Source organism: Symsagittifera roscoffensis, chromosome 9 (genome assembly GCF_963678635.1).
Source record: "Symsagittifera roscoffensis chromosome 9, txSymRosc1.1, whole genome shotgun sequence".
NCBI lineage: Eukaryota > Metazoa > Xenacoelomorpha > Acoela > Convolutidae > Symsagittifera > Symsagittifera roscoffensis.
The window spans coordinates 14,147,875-14,171,599 of NC_087070.1; the positions used below are offsets into that span (position 1 = coordinate 14,147,875).

The 23,725-nt window shown below is 37.1% G+C and overlaps 1 protein-coding gene across 2 annotated transcripts; it reads right to left on the reverse strand.

The window, feature by feature from the left end:
• Nucleotides 1-10,080: 10,080 nt before the first annotated feature.
• LOC134854207 (TBC1 domain family member 23-like) lies at nt 10,081-23,514 on the reverse strand. 2 transcript variants are annotated; one of them, XM_063870367.1, is made up of 4 exons: nt 23,400-23,514; nt 21,914-22,311; nt 20,348-20,423; nt 10,081-10,387 (listed from the first exon to the last, which is right to left on the reverse strand). In XM_063870367.1, the coding sequence occupies exons 2-4, from the start codon at nt 22,246-22,248 to the stop codon at nt 10,181-10,183; spliced, it is 618 nt and encodes a 205-aa protein (XP_063726437.1). In that variant the 5' UTR covers nt 22,249-22,311; nt 23,400-23,514; the 3' UTR covers nt 10,081-10,180. The 2 variants fall into 2 exon arrangements, with proteins under 2 accessions (XP_063726437.1, XP_063726436.1); XM_063870366.1 differs by having other exon boundaries at nt 22,573-23,505.
• Nucleotides 23,515-23,725: the final 211 nt, after the last annotated feature.

Here is a 23,725-nt window from a genome sequence, read left to right on the forward strand (position 1 = left end):
TATCTTATTTTCGGCCGGATAGATTCGTGCAACTTCGTAGTCTAATACCAATCTTAATCCTACTCTTATTTCTCCTAGTCTCAAAAAATCTAGTGTACACGGTTTGCGCGAGTTAGTTCCAGAATGAGAACAACTTTATTCTAAGTTTAATTCAAATTGTTCTGGTGTTGAAACTACAAGTAGTTTCAACACTTTGCAAATAAAAAGGTTGTTAGTTTGATGGAGTATTATTGGTTAGTATTTAATTTTCTATAGAGATAAAATGTCATAATAAAAACCAATGATGAATACTAGTTTAGATCTGGTTCCATTTTATTGAAATTGTTCTGGTGCTGAAACTATAAGTAGTTTCAGCACTTACAAATAAGTGTAAATGTTAGAGATGGAATATGATTGGTTAGTTATAAATATTTTATAGTGATAAATATTATTGGTTAGTTATAAACATTTTATAGTGATATTCCATCGTAAATATAATTGGTCTATCAATACTAGTTTAGAAATGATTCCAAAATCTCGCAATCCGTGTTTAGGAGTTGGGTAGAAGTGTTGTGCAAAAGGAATCACCCGAAACGCACAAAAGTTTTGGTTCGCAAAATGTAAAGCATCGCCGTTCAAAATCAGACGTTTTGACTGAAAAAAATTAGCATTCAATCCAAAAAACAGGGAAATCGAACAGTCGCTGTCAATTAAAGTGCACTGTCATCTTTCGATTCAAGTAATTCCTTTTGCACAATTGTTTTGCTTCTCTGCTTTTGAGGATAACTTTATGCTTCAATCGTAAGTGAAAGTAATTGAGAGGGAAGCCTTACTAAGGAAACAAGTGACTCGCATTTAACGAACTTGAGTGAGTTTTAGTGTTGCGGATCACACACTATGAGTCAGCGGTAATTAAATAAAAATTTAGCAGGCAGTACCGAATTTTATCTGAAACCATTCAGACACATCTAGTTTATGCTGTCCAGAAGACCCCGAGGAAAAGATACCACTGCGGTGATCGATCTAAGAAGCGAAACTTGCGGTTCACCAATCATCAGAAGCAAAAAAGGAGAAAAGAGACGCACTTAGAATTTTAGTCAGCTATAAAGTCTCTACTTAGAACAAATTCTTGTTCTTTTTTCAATAAAATCTGTTGCATGGTTTTATATATTTGAAGTTTCATGTTTTATTGCATTTTTAAACGAAGAAAATCCGCCAGGGTATGATTCTTTAGAACTGAATTCCCAGATTGTTCAAGAGCATTAAATAGATTGAATTTAAAATTGTTTCTTATTCTCCAAAACTAAAGAGTGAATTATAAAAAAAAAAATTGAAAAAAAATCATCATGAATTGAAACGGTCGGAATAATGGGAAATTTTTGCTCTCACGATGTCACAATATTCATAGTCGAAAGTTCAGAATGAAGATAAGAACGTTTACAAAATGTTTTTGATAAATTTCCACCATTTTCGTTTTCACGGTTTTTCGGGGATACCAATTTCACGGTTTTTCGAAAAAAAAGAGCCAACATTAAGGATATGCGATGGCCCACGGATAACCTTCTCTGATTTAGGCCTCCAGTAAGGAGCACCGGTGGATTGTTATACTACTTACAAATAGAAAAAAAAATCTTTTATGGGAAAATTGAAAACCTCAATTTCGAAAAAACAACCGAGAAGCACTCAAAAGTAGAAAAAAAAACATTCAAAGTTAACCGAGCGGCCTTCAAGCCAACAAAAAGTAGCTAGATGCTCATCGAGTCAAAATCAAAGAAAAACGCCAGAAGAAACTGTTGTCATAAAAAGTTTGAGCGAATATTTTTTCAAACTAAAAAAAATAACAATCGCCGATTTTGAAACGACTGTCATCTATAAAAGAAAAGTTCATAAAATAAACTACAACTTGAAAACAAATCAGTTTCTTTACTGAGAAAAGCAGGGTCCGATCGATACTCAAGCCCGAGATCTATGGGTACAAAGACAACTGCGTTGCCTCGAGATCATGCTGAAAGGAACCGGGAAGCTCTTAATGCTCAATAAAAAAGCATTTAAAGAAGTTTAATTTGTGAAACAAACTATGCTTAACAAAACTGTTAGATTTGAAGGGAAAAAACTACTTGAAAAAGTTCAAAAAATACTACTTCAACTAAAACGTTTTTTGGTTGTCTCCAGAGACGCTTAAAAATTATACAAAAAGCTTTCGCAAAATTGAAAGCTTTTTGATAATCAAATAAACCAACAAATGGTTGGTTGAGTGCCGAAAAGAAATCTGTTAAAACAAAATACTGAGCTTTCAAGTTTTGAAACTAAAAAGTTTTACGACCTATCCCTGTTGAAACACTTAGAGAAAACGAGAAATTTTTTCCATTCAAAGTACTCAGTGTGATTTTACTTTACTCGTGTAACATAAACTTAAGCCGTTAAATAAATGTTAAATGTTAAGCCTAAGAACTTATTTAAAAACAGAGCTGAGAAATTTACAAATAGCGAAACAATTAAAAACTAATTCAAATTAAAATCCCATGCTAAAAAACTTAGGACCTTAAAAAGTCGTACCAGATAATGAAAATACGGATGACGTAAACATGAAAACTGAAGCGATAAAATATAGGACAAAAACCACAAACCCGATTAAAAAAACAATTTCGGATCAATTGGGCAATCTTTTATGGGGAGATAGCTCAATAGGTACTTGAGACATGTTCCAAACCATTTGAACTATTATTAATTGAATGAACCTATAGACCACATCTCCATAGACGCGGAGAACCCAAAATCACATTATAAAAACTCGAAACTCGAGACAGCTCAATATGTCATAAAAGGGAGAGATTGCTCAAATAATATATTATTTTTTCTGGACGCTTATTTAAACAAACGTATAGAAGGATTATTGGATAAATTGAGGGAACAAGAACTACAAAACAACGTGCACAAAACAATAGATACAAAACAAATATATACATTACTAGGATGTTGTAGGATTGTCGTAAATAGAGGTCAACGAGCTGACCCAAGTGGTTTCTTACCTCGAAGCAATGTTCGCCCGAACAAACAATTGGAAATGAAAATTTCGAAATTTGTTAAAAAATGTGTTCTCAACACTCAAACTAAAAACTTGGGACGGCCAAATGATTGAAATCTATATGCATTGCAAACGTCTGGTCGCGTTTTGAAACTTCCTTATAAAGTTCTGTAGTTTAGAAAAGTACGTGTGCACTTGCCAGATTTCATTAACTAGCAGAATAAAAAAAACATTTCGAGGAACAATGGGTCTTGGTTATGCAATCTTCCTCCGCCTCGCCTTGTCCTACTTTGAAAATCCTTGTTCGCATGGTGGTTGGATTTTTCGAGAGCTTCGCAGAAATGTTCCAGGGGACTTCGTATAAAATTGCTCACCTCAAGCTGTGGTCTTAAAACGAATTTCAGTTTGAAAGGGGTCAACCGTTGTTCTCCAAAGATAAGCACCGAAACTTGATAGTAGATTTCAGCCCACTTTTTGTACTCTGAAGCGTTAAAATCACCTCTTGCTCTCAGTAATTTCAAGCATTCATTCAAGCACTTTCACAAAAGTCCACTGGCATCATAGGCGGTGATCCACCCAAGGGTTTTTACAGGAATTTCAAAGACGAGACTCGGGTAGATGGCTTGTAACACTTTTACAGACTTAAGCTACGTATGTGTATTTTCTTTGGGGCCAACAACTTCCTTTTTCCATACTACTTCAAAAAGATCTGCAGTTTCTGTGGAACCCTCCTTAATTTCATCCTTGTCAGCGATGACAGTCAGTGCACAGATTCCAGAAAGAGATACTGCACCCTCTTTTCCAGCTTTGCTTGTTTTTCCTGTCGAGACAGTGGTAGAATGAAAAAATGGCTTTTTGACCCCCTGTCTGGTCAAATTTTCCTCAAAGCGCTGAATGGCAAACTTTTCGTGAGGATGCATATCATCGGTTATTTTTTGTGCCATTTTACGAAGACCTATTTCCACACATCGCGTAATCATGTAGGTGGCATCTGGACAAACGCATCGAATGTATTCGATGCTGACCAGTGACGTCTTGGGTAACTCTTTTCGAAATAACACAATGATTTCAGTTCTTTTACCAGTCCCTGGCTCGCAAGTTAGTGGACGGAAGTCTGTAGTGTCAATTGACACACACAGTGGGAGTCACGAGACTGGATCAGATGACTACTTATTCGAGACACCGATAACCAGCCTCAAGCAAAAGGGTGAAGCGCCACTATAGGTCAGTTTTGCTCCTAACTGTCTTAGGGAACTTGTTTGATTGTGTAACCAGCCCGATTTTTGGTCGCCTGCAGTGGTTGGACCAACGTTCTGCTCCATAGCGTATGTATCTGCTGTCTTTTCCACGGTACAGTGAATCATTAGTCGATTGAGTAAGGAAAAAACGACATATCCAGTTTTGCAGGCATAGACAGATCCGATTTGAATTTCAGCAGATTTGAATTTCGTTATTGGTTTTTGCATCCTTGTAGCTCTACCTGGCTCCGAAAGATAAAGACATTGCAAAGGCTGATAAAAACAATCAAGGGGTTTTTTCACAATTTTGAGTTCTCAGTGTTTTAAGCCTTGGTTATGGATTTCTTTTACAATGATTAATTATTTGCTCCTAAATTCCGCACTGGTTTTTGTCCGTACACAGAAATATTCTGCGCTCTGCTTCATTGACGATTATTACTTTTTGGAACATAAAGTACAGCGTGGAGCCAAAGTGCCTAATTTAGTTAAAGAGCAAACAAAGTTAACCATACTGACTATATAGCATATAATCGATGCCGAGACCAATAAACCTGACAGATTTTTTTCTTTAGTAAATAAAATATAAAGTATCTAAAACAAAATTGACTTACCTGCGAAACAGAAAACGTTGAGAGTCGACTGTACACTAATGTTGACATCGAGGAGCCTGAACGCGAGCCTGGTAACCTCCACACCACCAACCTCACAGCTGTCTCCACAGATACCCACGCGTACTCTTTGAAGCTTCGTGTTTTTCACTGAAGGAAACGAAAATGCTTTGACGCAAGAAACTAGGTCGTTTCTGATTCCAGAAAGTATTTTCTCGGGCTTACAGAAGTTTGTAAAGTGAACCACTATTTCGGCGGTTGCTCGACAAATGTGCCTAGGAGAAGGAACGAATGATTTGAAGCCTGTAATTTCAAGCCGAGATTGAATAGTGTTGATAATATCGTCAACATTTCCAGTTTTTGTCGCCTTAGCCAAACTGTTCTGGAAATCTTCCAAAGATACGCTTTTCTTAAATAAACGAGTAATCGTAAAACAGGTCAAAAAAGTAAATCTACATTTTTTGCGACCACCTTTATTGCGTTTTATTATCTGCGAGTCCTTTTCAGCTACTCCCATTAGTCCTTGCATGCTAATTCTTTGGCATCGAACATAAAACAGAACTTGGCGCCAAGGTTTTTTTGAGTGCGCCACAGTTGTAGTGTCGTCAGTGCTCTCTTTCGAGTAGTTTTGCAATGAATCGCATGCTTCAAATTTGAATATGTTGGTACCTGTATAAAGATGTGGTTGCTGAACTTCTTGATGGTTCTGAGTGCTGGAAGGGCTAATGGTTGTGAGGTTGCTGATGCTGTTGATGTCGGGGTTCTTGATGAGGTTCCTACAACTGATGAGGTTCCTAACTATTCTAAGGGCGGTGTCGAGCTGTTCTGATGGTTTGTCACACAAAAAAGTGAGTTTTCGGGTAGCATTGTTTCTGAAATAAGAAACTTGTTCAGGTTCCTCCTTTATTCGTTTCACATTATCTCTTTGAAGCCACGTAGAATTAATATCTGCATGATTCCTGCTGCTACTGCAATTGAATGACTGCATTGCCGTGGTATTGCCATTTTTCGTACAAGATCGTCAACTTCCAATGTTGTTCCATCTACCATTTCTGAAACTAGTCTTTGCCATGTTCGATATTTGTTTGCCAAATCGTTTCCTGCTATTTCCACAAGAATTTTGTCGTCTACAAAATTTGTATCATTATCTGATGCTATCGAAAAGCGATTCCACTTTTGTTGCTCCATATTTTCTCGGTCATCGAAGAGTCGTTTGTCGTATCGGGCGAGCCGTCCTTTCGTATGTCGGTTCGTACGCGTCGGTTTGTGCGTCCTGATTTGTATGTCGCTTATATGTCTGTCGATTCGTAAGTCGGTTCAAGTCGGTTTGTTTGTTGGTACGTCGAGTCGTATGCCGATTCGTATATCGGTTTTTGGCGATGTTTGTGTCGGTTTTGTTTGTCGGAGTTGTTTGTCGGAAACTTTATTCGATGAAGGTGCAGTAATGAATGCATTTAGAAGATTTTCAAACTGAATTCGAAAGAGGTGCAGTGATGAATGAATAGAGGGCGTTATTTAAGTTATCCATATCCGTAGAATTACCAATTTGCTTAATCGGAAAACTAATTGTGGTTTATGGCGTAATTTTTGACTTGGCCTAACCGACTTGGCCAAAATTGGTTTAAGCTTCATAGCCAGCGGATATACTTCATAGTCAACTTAGAGTCATAATTGTTTCGATGCTTTCTTAAGCCATCAACTAAAAGAGTCACTAAATGTTTCTTCAATTTGATTAAATGATTTTCAATTGTTAGATTTCACAATCCGTGATTATCATACGCTCATCGAATGGTTAATTATGTTAATCCGAGGAGATCAATTATTCTTGAACTATCCAATTAAACTGCATTGTAACTATATTGTTTCTGTTATACTTCTACGGGTATTTTTTTCTGTTATAATATATGGCCCAACGTTTTGTTTTCTTAAAAAAAGTTAGGGGTAATTATGCTTCCCCGTCTTAAATATTTTTTTTCAGTAAACAAATCACTATTTATAAGATCGCTTCTGAATAAGTTGTGTAATGATGCCGTTTAGTCTATAAGCCCATCACAAATGCTGAAATTGTCCTTTCTCTATTTTTTTGCAAAATCCCAAATCTTGACGGAGAGGAATGTGTAATAGCGCCGTTCAGTCTATTGCCCATCCCAAATACTGAATTACTTTGTTTCTAGTTTTTCAAAATCTCAAATCTTGACGGAGAGGAATGTGTAATGGCGCCGTTCAGTCTATAACCCATCACAAAAACTGAAACAGTTATTTCTCTAGGTTAGCAAAATCTCACTGACATTTGTTCGTGTTGCAGTTCAGATCAATCTTAAATACTGATCAGTTCGGTCCATTTTTATTAATTTTGTTCCGATTTTGTTTTAATTTCTAATTGGAGTACAAATTTTAACTCAAGGAGAAAATCTTAATATATACTGACTGAAAACCTAAAACGAACTTGGAACAAAGAAAATTAAATACATATGCGCAAATCCCAAATACTGGTAATAGTTCGTTGCAGTTGCAAAATCACAAATACTGTCAAAAATCCCAAATACTGACAATAAGTTCTGCAAAATCTCAAATAACGACAATATTTCGTTGCAGTTCTGCAAAATCCCAAATACTGACAATCGATAGTTTGTTGCAAGTCTGCAAAATCCCAGATATTGGTTGTCGGTATCGATAGTTTGTTGCAATTCTGCTAAATCCAAAACACTGGCAATAACCAATACAAATGGAGATCAACTGTACATTTTCCCCAACAATTTCGGGGGAAAAAAAACAGGGGATCATGTTTACTATTTCTCCCCTATTGCAATGGGAGGGTAGTTAACAAAGTACAAATTTCGTGGGGGCATATTGGGAGTGATACATCTTTATAGGGAGGATATTCGTTACAAGGCACCATAAAGGGGAGAAAATAATGAAATCCAAAACAACGGTTTTCGATCTTGTCATTTGCTCCCTTTTATGGAACCTTGTAACGAAGATTCCATCAAGAATTTTCATTTAATCTATTATATTTTGACAGTTGACTTTTTAGTATTCAAAAAACGCGGTTTCTCAATACTAAAAATCAATTTTCACGATAGTAATAATTTAAATTGAAATTCTGATTGTATGTTTTAGTTACTAATACAAAAAGTCTAAAAGGTGTTCAACGATAGATCAAAAAATTTTACGGCGGTTGATCCTACATATCAAACTAGTTTTAAAATTATTTTCAGTTCTGATTTTATTTTATTTTTGGTTTGAGTTCCTTTATCCATTACCGATCAATACGATATATGACTGACTTCGAGTGCAAAACTAAGTTTATCATTATCCTTAACGTTTTTTTTCAGGTGTCATTTTTTTATAAAGTGTGTAATAACTGTTTTCAAGGGTAAGAAAATGGTTTTGCAACTCAGAAACTCTTGTAACTGATTATTTGCAAAGGACGACTTCTTACATTTGTTCGCCTAACGGGTCTGTTCGCCGAGAGGTAAAAAAAATGACCACCAAGCCAGAGGTTGTTGGATCAAATTTTTCTATGCGGAATATGCAAATGTAAGCGGATTCCGCAAATTGTTAGTGGATTCTGCGTTTTTGTTTATTACTGATTTCGCATGTGTACAACTAAAAGCTAGAGGTGAAATTTTTTTTTTATTTTATATAGCAACGCCGATTTGAAAGCATGGACTTATCCATTTGTCAGCGGAATCCACAAACGAATCTTAAAACCTTGGTTAACTGTTTGGATGTCAAATCTATGTTTATTTTTATCTGATGATCGGATGATTTCTTGGGATCGGAAAATCCAACCCCTATGTCTATGCTATGCAAACTGGAGACAGCAGGCTTGGTCAGAGAGCGGAGATATAGAACAAGTCGATGAAAGAGTTTCAATTTTAATGGTGGCCAAAGGTGAGAGAGAGTGGCTCTAAGAGCCTTGAAGGCCCAGGTTTGGGCGTTTCATGAGTTGATGGTCCAGGGTTGCCAGGCTCAGGAGTAGTTGCACTGGATGAGGGCGATGACTTCTTGGGTCCACTCGTGAAGAAGGCCTTGAGCGTCTTGAAATCAGAAACCTTGGGAGTCCTTGGGAGCATCCGCTTTGACATCTGGACGGTTGAAGTTGAAGTTCAGTCTGAATTGCAGTGTGAAGTCAAGTGACTTAGATTGAGCTGATTTTAGAACGAGCAAGGTAATTTTGAACGGGGTATGTATACTATGTATGAGGCAGGTTGACAGGTACCTGTTAGCAGGTACCTGCATCGAGTCTGAAATGAGTCTGAGTTGAGGCCTCAAAATTGTACCCATTTTCACACCTCTAGTACTGTCACGCCTCTACTACAAAAAGACCAAGCCAAAAGGGCCCTTTGAAAAAATTTTTGAAAAAAATCAAAGTGGGGACAGCACCCCCCCCCCCCCCTAAATCCGATACTGATTGATTTTAATAGATTAAAATCTCTCTGTATTTTTTGCACAATTAATTGCAAAGCTTTCAACAACTTCAGGGCCTACTCGAATTCTAATTTAACTCAATTTTATAACGCCCGTTTAATCCCCCTACCACTCATTTTCTCCGTACACGCTCGCCCCTTCAACCAGTTTATTCTTCCCGATGTTTATTCCACATCCAGTTTAGCACCCCCCCCCCCCACAGTTATCCCCCGCCCACCAGTTACTCCAATGACACCCCTTTTCCTACCGCCCAGTTTACACCGCTGCTCATAAATCTCGCTTACGTCCTGTCCTGCTCCCACGTTTATCCCGCTCCACGCGGGATGGTAAACGGGAGGTGGTGGGGTGCTTTGGTGTAAGCGGGGAGGAGATAGACGTGAGGGGGGGGTGAGGGGTTATATTGGAGGGACGATAATTGAAAATACTTTTTAAACTAAATCAAATCTCGTTTTATCTGTAACGCGTGTCAAGTCAAAAGCATAACTTTGCAATATACTGAACTGTGTTCAAAATTTTGGGATAAACTTACAAAAAAAGGATTATAGTCCATTTTCATTGATTATAAATCATTTATAATTGATTAGAATCAAGTAAAATGATTTTTTTTTATTTGACAAGAATTATTTTAGAGCTATTATAATCCAATTTCAACCCATTATAATCAATTATTTTTGATTTTTTCATAGAATGACGATGAAAATCCAATATAATCAAATATTATTCATGAAACTCCAGTGCGGGTCATGTTCCTGTTAGCTGTATTATGTAAAAAAAAAACAAGAACGAGAATATTTAACTACTTGTAATTTAAAAAAAAAACAATATATAGCATTTCAAAATACATAACTTAAATGAGAGATATAGTTGAATTAACTTAATTTGCAATGGAAGTAAAGCTACGAGGCAAAACTCTGCATGATTTCACAAATGAGCTTCTCGATTCTCTTGACAGTTTCTTCTGCATTTGGAATGAGAAACCGTTCGGAGGCACATATCTGCACCTGTTGACTGTCTTCATGTCTCACCCCGTAGCAAAAGGTCATAACCTCTGGCCGACTTTTCTTGCTGGTGATTCGTACTATCGAATTCAGCGCTCTTCTTGCCTGTGAAAAACACTATTAACTATGTAAGATGCCAACTGAATGTCATGGTTTTGTCCAGATATTGGAGAGTTAGAAAAAACCTCGAAAAAAACCTTTCTTAGGTGCTGGACTTTTGCTAGTTCAGCCATTCACAAACCAATTAAAAGTGCCCCGGGGCCAATGTGACTCAATTAAAAGGGCGACCATCACCCCGGGGCGGATTTGAACGACCTTTTCCTCAGGGATTCGACCCCCTGCCGACCCAAAAGGATTCGAATCTCCCTTTGAGCTATTTTGAGATATCCATTTTTGACTGGCGGACCCTAAAATTTCTCTGAAAGCGCCTTTGGCGCTACTATATACTAACTTTTAGGGGAGAGGGAGCGCGCGCCGAAAAATGAGACTTTTGGGAAAACTTTTTCCAAAAAGTGCCTAAAGACGCTATTTATGGCCTATTTTTTCAAAACTTTTTGCCTGCGGCGCAGAAACTTTGCCAAAACTGGGTCTTTTTAAAGCTTTGGGAGAGCTTGGAAAATTTTTTCGAAAAATTTTATTTGCATTTTCTCAATCAGTCTTTAAAATGGGCGAGTTTTCTCTGTTTTTGCAGATTCTGCACACAGAAAGCTTGCAAATAATCTAATGCAGTATCAAAAAAGTGTGATTTCTATTCCAAAAAACTCAAATCGTGTTTTCAAGTGTCAAACAAACTAGAACAAATATTTTAAGCTTAACAGTTGATCTGCGTTTTATTTATTGACGCCCTTGGATCTGTCTATCTGTCATTTTGATTAGTACCTGCCATCTTGCAAACGAGTAATTGAAACTCTAAAACAGTGTGTTGAATTATACATTTTTTAATTACGGTTGAACAGTTTTAAAACATTGAATTAACGTATTGAATACGATGTTTTTGTTATGGCGCAGCAAGCAGGATACGGCGCGCGAACTCGGCAAAACCGGCTAGGAATAACGGCATTCTGGCCGAGTACGTGGACGGAGGTATCAATGTTATGGGAACACTGGATAACGCGCTTTACCTGGAGAGTAATAGCGAAACATGGATTTAATTCCACATTATTTTATTTCGCGAAGACTCTCACAGCAGCTCAAGTTAATCAGCGAACTTGCTCGCAAAAAACCGTGCGGAGGTGGAGCAGACAGTGATCTCAAACCTGTACCTATATCTGGGCGAACGAGGGCAGGACGAAATACAACCGTATGCCCCACATGCACCTTTCGACGACGAAGTATCCGAGGTAGCTTGACGTTTTTGAAGATGTTTTCATGAACAAACGCAATGAAACCTTGGAAACGTAACAACTATTGTCAAGAAAGCAACGGGATGGTGAATCGCTGGAGATGTTTCACATAGTCTTTAAGGATTAGAAGCGCGGTGCAACTCGGGGAGGGGGAATCCTGGAGCGCAGAGTGCTACAAGATGTATTCATTGTCAAAATGCCTAATAGGAACGCGTAGACGGAACAATGTTGTTCCAGCAAAACTCCGGATGAGATAAACCGGATTGCTTTGTCATACGAGCGCAGGGACAAATATTCGAAGAGTTACAAGGTGGCGGTAAGCACAATTCGAGTGGACATCCAAGGGCGCGGAAGGGGATCGGAGGGAGGATTTTACAGATAGATTTCACAGCTGCGAAGTGGATTCACAGCTGACCGCATCGGGAAATGCCCAGCGCGAAATGCACTGTCTAATTTTTGTAAAACGGGACATTACGAATATACCTGTCGACGACGTAACGCCGCAGGCAGAGGCTGAGCGGGCCTTATTCACAGGGACGGACCAGTCAGACAGGGGGGAAAACATTACAGAGCATGACGACGTAGCTTTCCAACGCGAGAACTCCTACAAATGGGATAACGCGACGCAAGAAGCATCCCACGGAGGGATTCGGATAGTTCCAACAATTATATTGTGATGTCCTTTCAAAAAAGAAGAGGAACAGAGAGGAGCGGAGGCTAAGCTCTCGTTGAAAATCAACGAGAAGGTAACGAAAGAATGGATCGACAGTGGCGCGCCAATTTCTACTTTCACAATCGGAGAACTCAAACGTACCTTGGGCACACAAAACGTGCGGCTGACAAAGATCGGTTCAGATGATGACAAATCAAGGTATTATGTAAACAATCCGCTGAAGATTATGGGAAAATGAACGCAACAGTAAACTCTAGTGCATGAACAACACATGCGGTCATCAACTTGATCGGAGGGTGCAGACTATCAATCATTGGGAGGGACTATATGCCAGCCCTGGCACTAAAGCTGATGTAAGCACGCGTCGACAATGAACATACAAGGAAATCTAGCCACGGACAAGCAGGGAGCACTTCTGGATGACTGGCAGGAACATTTAAGTAAGCGATTTCCAAAGTTTTTATTACGTTTTCGAAGATAACCTTTCGTGACAACAAAAATTACCGGACTTTGTAGTTATAAATGCGTATGGCGCATACGTAACAACAAATTCCAGGCCAATCAAAGCCAATTTTTCGGCCAATCAAATCCCCTTTAAAAACGTTTTTTTTGGAAATAAGCTGTGAGCTCGTCTAAGTCCTTTTGAAGCCCAATTCTGATATTTTCCGCATAAAGCTTTGACAGAGATGATAATAGCACTCTTAATGTCAGTTTAATAATGAGACGCAAAAGCACTCAACTTCCAGTTTATCAAACCAACTTTGCCAAAAATGGTCTGATTTTTGAGACAACTCACGTCGGTATAAATTCGAATTTAAGTTTTGCAAAATTCTAAAGCTTTGAAATCATCTTCATTGCAAATCACTTGCCAATCTTTTCGATAAAATAAATCAGTACTCAATTTTGATCTTTTTTTTCGCTACACGGAATACTCTAGCATTGTTTCATAGGCCCCTACCCCCAACCTAGCGTCCCGTAAATAAAGGCAAATGCTCTGGGATTAAATTGCAAGGGACTGTCCTTCCTAATGCGAGTGGTAGTGTTGCGTTTCGGCGTTCTCCGAGAGGGTGCGAGGATACGTCTATAAAAAGATTGATCGAACAAATTTAAATTTAGGAAAAATTAGGCAAAATTAAAACAAAACTTAAAAGGTTGAATAAGCAAGTGAACGAATATTAGAAAATATGTAAGAGTCTGTGCATAAACTAATTTTTTGAGTTTTTTCTTTCAGATAACGGTTTTACTTCTTACGGAATAAACCGATAGTACCGCTGAAGGCTTTCAAAATACTGAATTTTTGGTTGTAGGGACTCAGTTGAGCTTTTTCAAGAAAGGTATAATTTGATGGATGGCTGCCTTGAAACAAAACAAAGCGGTAAATCTAGACACCACCTTTCAACTGCATTTGTGGTTCGAACTAGACCCCAAAACGCATTTTGACAATGGTTTCATAGAGAAATAGGACAGTGTTTTTGGGCCAATTAAACCCACTTTAATATACGTTTTTCGGAAAAAAAAACCGTCAGCTCGTCTAATTTTTTGAGATCGTTTTGTGAAGTATCCAGTTTGGTTGCCAAACTGTCTATTTCCTCAATTACTAAGTCGAAACCAATTCACTTTTAACTCAGGCACAAAACTAAGAGCAGCAAACATAATCAGCGCTACGACTACCTCGCTGTTTGATTCGGAAGTCTTTTTGAAGCCCAATTCTGATATTTTCCGCATAAAACTTTGACAGAGATGAAAATAGCATCTTTTAATTTCAGTTTATTAATGAGACGCAAAAGCACTCAACTTCCAATTTATCAAACCAACTTTGCCAAAAATGGTCTGATTTTTGAGACAACTCACGTCGGTACAAATTCGAATTTAAGTTTTTGCAAAATTCTAACGCTTTGAAATCACCTTTATTGCGAATCACTGGCTAATCTTTTCGATAAAAAAATCAGTTCTCAATTTTGATCATTTTTTTTGCTACACGGAATACTCTAGCATTGATTCATAGGCCCCTACCCCCAAACTAGCGTCCCGTAAATAAAGGCAAATGCTCTGGGATTAAATTGCTAGGGACCGTCCTTCCTAATGCGAGTGGTAGTGTTGCGTTTCGGCGTTCTCCGAGAGGGTGCGAGGATACGTCTACAAAGATCGGTTCAGATGATGACAAATCGAGGTATTAAGTAAGCAATCTGCTGAAGATTATGGGAAAATGAACGCAACAGTAAACTCTAGTGCATGAACAACACATGCGGTCATCAACTTGATCGGAGGGTGCAGACTATCAATCATTGGGAGGGACTACATGCCAGCCCAGGGACTAAAGCTGATGTAAGCACGCGTCGACATTGAACATCTAAGGAAATCTAGCCACGGACAAGCAGGGAGCACTTCTGGATGACTGGCAGGAACATTTAAATAAGCGATTTCCAAAGTTTTTATTACGTTTTCGAAGATAACCTTTCGTGACAACAAAAATTACCGGACTTTGTAGTTATAAATGCGTGTGGCGCATACGTAACAACAAATTCCAGGCCAATCAAAGCCAATTTTTCGGCCAATCAAATCCCCTTTAAAATCGTTTTTTTTTGGAAATAAGCCGTGAGCTCGTCTAAGTCCTTTTGAAGCCCAATTCTGATATTTTCCGCATAAAGCTTTGACAGAGATGAAAATAGCATCTTTTAATTTCAGTTTATTAATGAGACGCAAAAACACTCAACTTCCAATTTATCAAACCAACTTTGCCAAAAATGGTCTGATTTTTGAGACAACTCACGTCGGTACAAATTCGAATTTAAGTTTTTGCAAAATTCTAAAGCTTTGAAATCATCTTCATTGCGAATCACTTGCCAATCTTTTCGATAAAAAAAATCATTTCTCAATTTTGATCATATTTTTGCTACACGGTATACTCTAGCATTGTTTCATAGGCCCCTACCCCCAACCTAGCGTCCCGTAAATAAAGGCAAATGCTCTGGGATTAAATTGCTAGAGACCGTCCTTCCTAATGCGAGTGGTAGTGTTGCGTTTCCGCAGTCTCCGAGAGGGCGCGAGGATACGTCTATAAAAAAGATTGATCGGACAAATTTAAATTTAGGAAAAATTAGGCAAAATTAAAAAAATATATAAACGGTTAAATAAGCAAGTGAACGAATATTAGAAAATATGTATGAGTCTGTACATAAACTAATTTCTTGAATTTTTTCATTCAGATCACGGTGGTACTTCTTACGGGATAAACCGATAGTACCGCTGAAGGCTTTCAAAATAATGAGTTTTTGGTTGTAGGAATTCAGTTGAGCTTTTTCAAGAAAGGTATAATTTGATGGATGGCTGCCTTGAAACAAAACAAAGCGGTAAATCTAGACACCATCTATCAACTGCATTAGTGGTTCGAACTAGACCCCAAAACGCATATTGACAATGATTTCATAAATAAATAGGAAATACTTTTTGGGCCAATCAAATCCACTTTAATATACATTTTTTGAAAAATAGCCGTGAGCTCGTCTAATTTTCCGAGATCGTTTTGTGAAGTATCCAGTTTGGTTGCCACACTGTCTATTTCCTCAATTACTAAGTCGAGGCCAATTTCACTTTTAACTCCGGCACAAAACTAAGAGCAGGAGTCATAATCAGCGCTAAGACTAGCTCGTTGTTTGATTCTTCTCAAGGCCCATTCGGATATTTTCCGCATAAAGTTTTGACAGAGAAGAAAATAGCTTCCTTAATGTCAGTTTCATAATGAGATGCAAAAGCACTCAACGCCGCAATTTCAAAATCGATCAAAAGTCATTCCGGAGTTACGTCACCGATAAGCGATTTAAGTGTGGTTAGGAACCTGTTATAGGTTGATAAGCGTTTATTGCTGAGCATTGCGTAGACGCAAAGCGCAAAAGCGGATCAAAGCCGGAAATCTGGATGTGTACAGTGCAGAGCTGGTAAAACTGACTAGGGCTTTTTTGCAATTACTGTCAATAAGCCATGTTATTTTGTACAATTTGAGTGCATTCAGGTTCCAATATCGCCAAAAATCATTATGCGCTCCGCATCTTCTTTTCCGCTATCAGAGAGACAAAAATGCATGAAACGACTCCGTAATTCGAAATGAGGGTCATCTTTACTTCTAATTAAAATTCGTGTTATCGCCGACCGGTGGGGGCAAAGACAGTTGGGTTGCCTTCATTGTCATCCTGCACCGATTGCAAACTAGCTGCCATGATCTGGCTTTTAATGGATTTAGTTAAATCTCAACTGTCTCATTCACTTGCTGAACTAGTTGTCGAGCTTCTGAGCGTCCTGCGCTGAGCTCGTGACTATGCTTGTTGCTGTTTGAGATTAAAGTGATTTATGTTTTCGGGCACTTAAACGCTCTCTATGTGCTGCAGCGCCAGTGTGGTGTTGTCTTCGTATCGCGTTTCTTTTGAAACTCATGGCCGTTAAAAATCATGATTGTTCGGCGTTTTTGTGATGTTCCCTAGTAAAAGAATTCCTTTTTGACTAGTCATCAAGTTAAAGAGTAAGATAGTGAGTGCACAGAGTATTCAATTTCAATTGAGTTGTTGTAATTCAATGCCATTTTGACACTAAATTAAACACATACTGGCACTTCTAATCCAAAAAATGAGTCCAGTTTAAATTTAGTTATCTTAGATTTGCGTTGTTCATTAAAAGCGCGAAACTAATTGAGGTATCTTTACTCTAGATTTATTTCTGATTACACTTTGATCTTGACTTATGTTCTTAATTCATGGGATCTTTTAAATTGGCAGGGAATCTTATGGTATGGTCATTTTTTAGTACAAGGGATCCTTTGGTACAGTATCTTTTTTCACGGGAGCTATTTGTATGGTATTTTTTGTCCTGCCACCATTCAGAACAAATTTCAAAAAAAAACTGTATACGGATTTGACAAATTGTTCAAAACCAAAACTTATAAAACGTTTTTTGTATTTTTTTGCTATATAAACTGAAAACCATGATTTGCATCAAAACACACAATAAAGAAAAAAGTTACTATTCAAATCAGAAATCGAGTAAGAGTTATTCGACTACAAAATGGCGAACACCAGCCAATACCCAAAAAATGTTTTTGGTGCGTATCGTACCATTTGCAACACAAAAATAATTTCCGAACAATATTTGTAAGAGTTGATGATTTTATTAATTTGTTAGCGCAGGAAAAACCCTTGCTATCTCAATTAAAGAGAAGCCAAACATTGTAGAAGAAATTAATACTTTTGTTTTTGCCCCTAGACAAAACGTGGGGTCATAAAAAGGATGAGTGAAATAAACAAAAACAGTACCGCAGGTCATGATGGCATATTAAATTGACATGTCAAATGTCTTGCAGCAGTTAGTATCAGTTCAATTACCATTGCGAGGTCAAACTGGATAGGCGCACAATTTTGTGTCTGTATGTTCCTGAATTCCAGGTAGTCTTTAAACATTTTAAGACTTTGTCGGAACGATCAAAGAGAATAAAAGAACAAGCCAATAAGAAGAACAAAGGGAGCGTCCTTGTTGCGGAATCCACTTACAAGTCACAAACTACACAGTTTGGTTGCGTAATGACAGCTTTCAACAACTGTCTTCATAATTATGTTTCCCATTAGGCCTCAAAAATTAAAATAAGCCCGCACCGAGCGCCCATGGATCATAATCGATTATATTGTCATAATATGGTCAATACCTATAAAAATACAGAATATATAATTATAATCTATTAAAAATGGATTATAATCCTAATATTTTCAAAGTGAATATAATCCGTCATGATAGGTTATAATCCATTAAGAATGCATTATAATCCTAATATTTCATATGCCAATATAATCTTTTATAATTGATTACAGTCGATTATAAGGGATTTTTTCGAGACGTTAATCATGAAATTTTCAACTTCTGTTTTCAATGTTATCTCATTTCCTGTTTAGTGCAGCTGTTACGTATTACGTTTCATAAAATATTACAATTCACATAAAAATTTATATATTTTTTGTCTCTACTTTTTCAACTCATCTCAGTTAATACCCCTTTTACTTTACCCCCCCCCCTCCCTGCCAGTTTACCTTAAGCGCCATTCACCCACTTTATGGTTGAACATGGGAGGAATTATTTATTTGTAGACTTTGAGTGAGTGGGGTTAATGATTGACACCTACAATCCCCCCCACCCCCCAGTTTATCTACAATCCCCCCACCCAGTTTAGCCCCCGTCCTCTTTAGTTGGGGAGGAGATAAAAAAAACTTCAAGGGAGGGGGTGACGTAGAGACATGGCATTTAGTTAAAGACATGGTATACATGTCTTTTGCTAAATTTCTTGCAAAATTTCTGCAAAAAAGATCGAATTTAATTCTAAAAATAAAATGGATTATAATCGATTATAATGAAATTTTGTTTCAAAAATAATCGATTATAATTAATTATCTTGGCAAAAGTAATCAATTTCTTTGCCAAAAAAAACGGATTATAATCGATTATAATGGCAATATAGTCGATTTCTTGGTCTGAATATTGCATCTTTAATGAACTATAATGGATTATTTTTGTGTCATGAATCCATTATAATCTATTAGAATCCATAGGCGCTCATTTCAAAAAACCGGAAGGGCAAGGTCTGCTTTTGGTAACTAACGGTCAACAAATCTGCGTCCAACTGTAGCAAGAGAAAATTTTTTATGAACGATTGAAGAGCTTTTTAAGGTTAAACAACGTTGAAAATGAAAACCAACTCAGTATGTACCAAAAACATTCATTGAAAGAATTACACGCGCAACTGAGCGTAAACCCACCAAAAGTCCAAAAGTCGCACGCTTAACAGATACAAAGAAAACTTCAGCCGACCGATCCTTAAATTTTTCTTAAGGTGCCTTTGGCGCCAATATATACTAGTTTTGAGGAGGGAGCGCGCGCCGAAAAAACGCGAGATTTTTGGTCAAAATTTTCCAAAAAAAGTGCTTAAAAACGTCTTTTTTGACGGTTTTTCAGAATTTCGCCTGCGGCGCAGAAAATTTTGCCAAAACAGGGGGCTAAACATGCTTAGGGAGAGCTCAAAAAATCAATTTGGTCGACTTAAAAAAAACAAAAAAGGTCAACACATTTTTTGAATATTTTTTAAAAATCCGCCCACCCCCCTCGAGAAAATCCTAGATCCGCCCCTAAGATAGTGTAAAATTTACAATCTTGTTCCGAAAAGTGAATGAGGCTTGTGTTAGGGCGAACTCTTTTCTGTTTTTTTTCGGATTTTTTTTTTCAAAACAAGATGCAATTTGTTCACAACTGAGTATTATTCAAGTGTTTTGGAAGATAATTTCGATGACCCAAAAGTAACAGCACTAATCCATAATTCGTACAGATCAAGGATCTACATATTTGTCATTTTCAGTCCGAAATAAGACAAACGGACTATGCCTAGACAGTCTGGATAGCCTTTTATAGATCCTCTGCGAATTGCAGAAACGACAATTATTTGCTGCAACTCAGTTCTATTCGCTATAGACACAGAATTTAAACTAACAATAAAAACCCTCATGAGGGAATTTGATCACAGATCTTTTGCAAGTGGCAAATTGGTTCGGATTGACGAATTCATACGCGAATAAAACAGTAAATTGATTCACGATGGAAAAAAAATTAGGGCAGGTGATTACAAAACTGTGCAAATAACAAGTTCTGGATAAAGGTGTGTAATATTTTTTTACATGCCAAATTTGCAAACGTGTACCAAAAATTCCCCGTTCATTCTACCAAATATAGCCATCTTTTAGCTAAAATTTCCCAAAAAAAAACAAACAGTTTACACAATTAAAATATTTTCAAATTCAGACGGTTGGTGAATAGAAATGTCCTGATAGATGCATGCAAGTTGTTCTCCCAATGGAGTAAAGCTATTCGCAAGTATCGACTCTCACAACTTTTCAGTTTAGCAGGGTTCCCTGCTGGAAGGCATTGCTGACTCATCAGGAAACTATATTTGTGACTCATCATGAAACTATATAAGTATGTGTGAGGGGTGGGAGTGGGGGTGGGAGTGAATTTAGACACGTGACATACCTTGAGGAGTACTTGGGTGGGGCTGTGTGGCACCTGGTGCAGAATGAACATGTGTGCAGATGTGCAGGAGAGGAAGCTACACAACAAACAAAACACTAATTATTCATTATCTTCCCACCATTTCACAAATCGGCAGCAACTTTGTATTCGGCTGCTTTGGTTTTTTTACTTTTTTTGTTTTCCACGCAAAATCAGGTACCACAAAAAATTATCGGAGTGAGTTGAGTGATATATCGTATTAAACACCTTTTAGTAGTGATTCGAACGACATTTTAAAAGCTTCCAAACATAATTTCCCTGTGTCGAGGAAAATCGTTTTGAAATTTTTGACTTTTCGTCTAGTTTCGGGCGAGTAAAGCGAGCGAGCAGGCTTACAATAGCTTAAATTACTAGCTTAAAAGCTTACAATAGCTTAATTTATTAGCTTAAAAGCTTACAATAGCTTAATTTACAAGCTTAAAAGCTTACAATAGCTTAATTTACTAGCTTAAAAGCTTACAATCGCTTAATTTACTAGCTTAAAAGCTTACAATAGCTTAATTTACTAGCTTAAAAGCTTACAATAGCTTAATTTACTAGCTTAAAAGCTTACAATAGCTTAATTTACTTGCTTAAAAGCTTACAATAGCTTAATTTACTAGCTTAAAAGCTTACAATAGCTTAATTTACTAGCTTAAAAGCTTACAATAGCTTAATTTACTAGCTTAAAAGCTTACAATAGCTTAATTTACAAGCTTAAAAGCTTACAATAGCTTAATTTACTAGCTTAAAAGCTTACAATAGCTTAATTTACAAGCTTAAAAGCTTACAATAGCTTAATTTACTAGCTTAAAAGCTTACAATAGCTTAATTTACTAGCTTAAAAGCTTACAATAGATTAATTTACTAGCTTAAAAGCTTACAATAGCTTAATTTACTAGCTTAAAAGCTTACAATAGTTTAGTTCAAGCCGTAAACACTTGGTTTTGCTCAAGTAAAGAAAGTTATTAGAGTACTTCACCGCTTTTTTGGTAGTTTTTTAAATCAAAAAGTCAAAAACTGTAAAAAAAAATCAAATTAAAAAAAAATTTGATTTTTTTGTTTTTCTGGTCAATTTTTTACAGAATTTTTTTCAAAATCGTTTAATTTACTATAAATGTCGAATATTCCCAGGCTCAGATCCTTTTAACATTCCACGCAGAAAAATGACAACAATTTGAAAAACAAACAATTTTTCGTTGTGTTTTTTAAGACTATGACCGGAACATTCTGTGCTACTTGCACAGTAACCGGCTATCCTTGATAGAATATGCAATCATATCAGCGCTGAGATGTGTCATTTACATTTTACGAGGTGTGCGTTGCATTAGACGTCTTTGATAGACGTGCTGTATACTATCTTGCAAGACTTATATTTAAACTTATTCGACTTATGCAAACATGTATTAGACGCCATGCGAGAAAGTGTATTGCAGGTATAATACAGGGAAAAATGGTGGTTTTAAGTTGGAAACCTCATATGTAACCTAAAATTTCTTTTGTTCAAATCCAACCCAATCTTGTCAATAATTCTGCCGATCGACTCACCTAGGGATGAGTTTTCCATCTGTCCCAATTTCGTGACAGGGAAAAGTGTGAACAACTTCAAGTCTCTTTCTGACTGACTCAATACTCATCACCTCTGATTGACCTTCGCTACTCACCCCCACAAAACTGTCCCCGTTAGCTAAGGCGGGCGAAAGAAGAGGCGAGTTGGGTTTGACTAAGGAAAGGTCATTGGGGTTGAGGTTATTGTAATAAAATTGGGGTTTTTCAGGCGAAATTGAGAGCATAGCGGGCGAAGCGGACAGACTGTTGCACTTTTCGTCCACTTCGAGGTCGTAGGGATCGCTGCTGCTGCAGTCAAGCTCCTTCGGCATCATCAACCCCAATTTTAAAATAAACACAAGTTTCTATCAGTCCAAGTAAAAACAGAAGATTTTAGCCTGAAACAATTAAAAACTCGAGAGTTGTGCTCCAACTATGTGCGCTAAAATTTAGCGAGTATAGAAAACGAAACGAAACAATATCAGAAAATATTCTGAGTTTAATGCCGCAACTGTATTTTCAGGGCAGCCTCGTCTTTTATTTCTTCATTTCGTTTTCCATATTGCAAAATTGGCCAAACTTAAATAACATTTTTTGTTGTTTTTCAATGAAAAACAAATATTTATTTCGGTTGATCTACTTAAAAGGGCCAAACTGACATTTAATGATGAAGAAAACAAAGTATAATGAAGATAGTAAAGTCAACAAGATCTGTTTAAATATGGTAGACACCAATAAAATGATCTTTGTTTAATGAGGCTATAAATACAATGGATTTAAAGATGTGTAAACAGTAACTCACTCAAACCATGGTAACATATAGTTAATCGTTTTTTCAAACTCAAAATTAAGTTTAAATCAATTGTTAAACAGTGAATGGCATGTAACAAAAAAATAAAGCAGTTATAAGGTCACCACATATTAGCTCCCTTCACTACTTTTTGTTCTCCTTTTTGCACAATTTTGGAGATGTGAAACATAGTTTTGAAACCAACGTGTGATACTTCATAATAGCCCTTAAACTACAGAAAGTGAAAGTATGCTATCACTCGCTGGCGCTTTTTCGCATCTTCAAAGGATTCCTCGTTCAACAAAATAAACATGATCGCAGAAAAAAAACTATACAAAAAAAAATGCCGCGTTCAAGATGATGATAAGTTCATAAACATACTTTAGAGATGAATTAAAATAGAAATCAGTCATGCAAAATTGTCTCTGAAGATATTTTTTTCATCTCAGAATATTGAAAAACATGATTACGTCTCAAATGGCATAATTCCCAAAAGAAATAAAAAGCGACCAGAGATCATTGGGAAGTTACCAAAATATTAAGATAGACAAATAACGAACAAGCTTCTCAATGACAAAACAAATTCATAACAAGTTGCATGATTTTGCTGAAGTTTGAATAAAAAGACATCAGAATACTGAAATGTAGTGACAAATATTCTCTTAAATTTGAAGGAAGATACTCGAAAGACTCTACCTTTTTAACCGACAAAACAGCCAGCCGTTGTTATTCGGTGGAGCATGCAAAGTATCCGAATTAGATGAGAACTCCTGAATCGTAACAAAATATCACGTGCAGACGTTTCCACAACAGACATTCTGACTACAAAATGGCATCTGCGGCTCAGTAGAGCATGAACACAAAACTATGCAAACCAGCACTATATGGGGAAATGAATGTAACTAAATGGGCTTATCCAACAATTTGGCATGTTTAAACGTCAACACATTCAGCCAAACACGTCATACTCATCAGCTCAAATTGCATCATCAGACCACTCCGTCTATAGACCACTCCAAAAA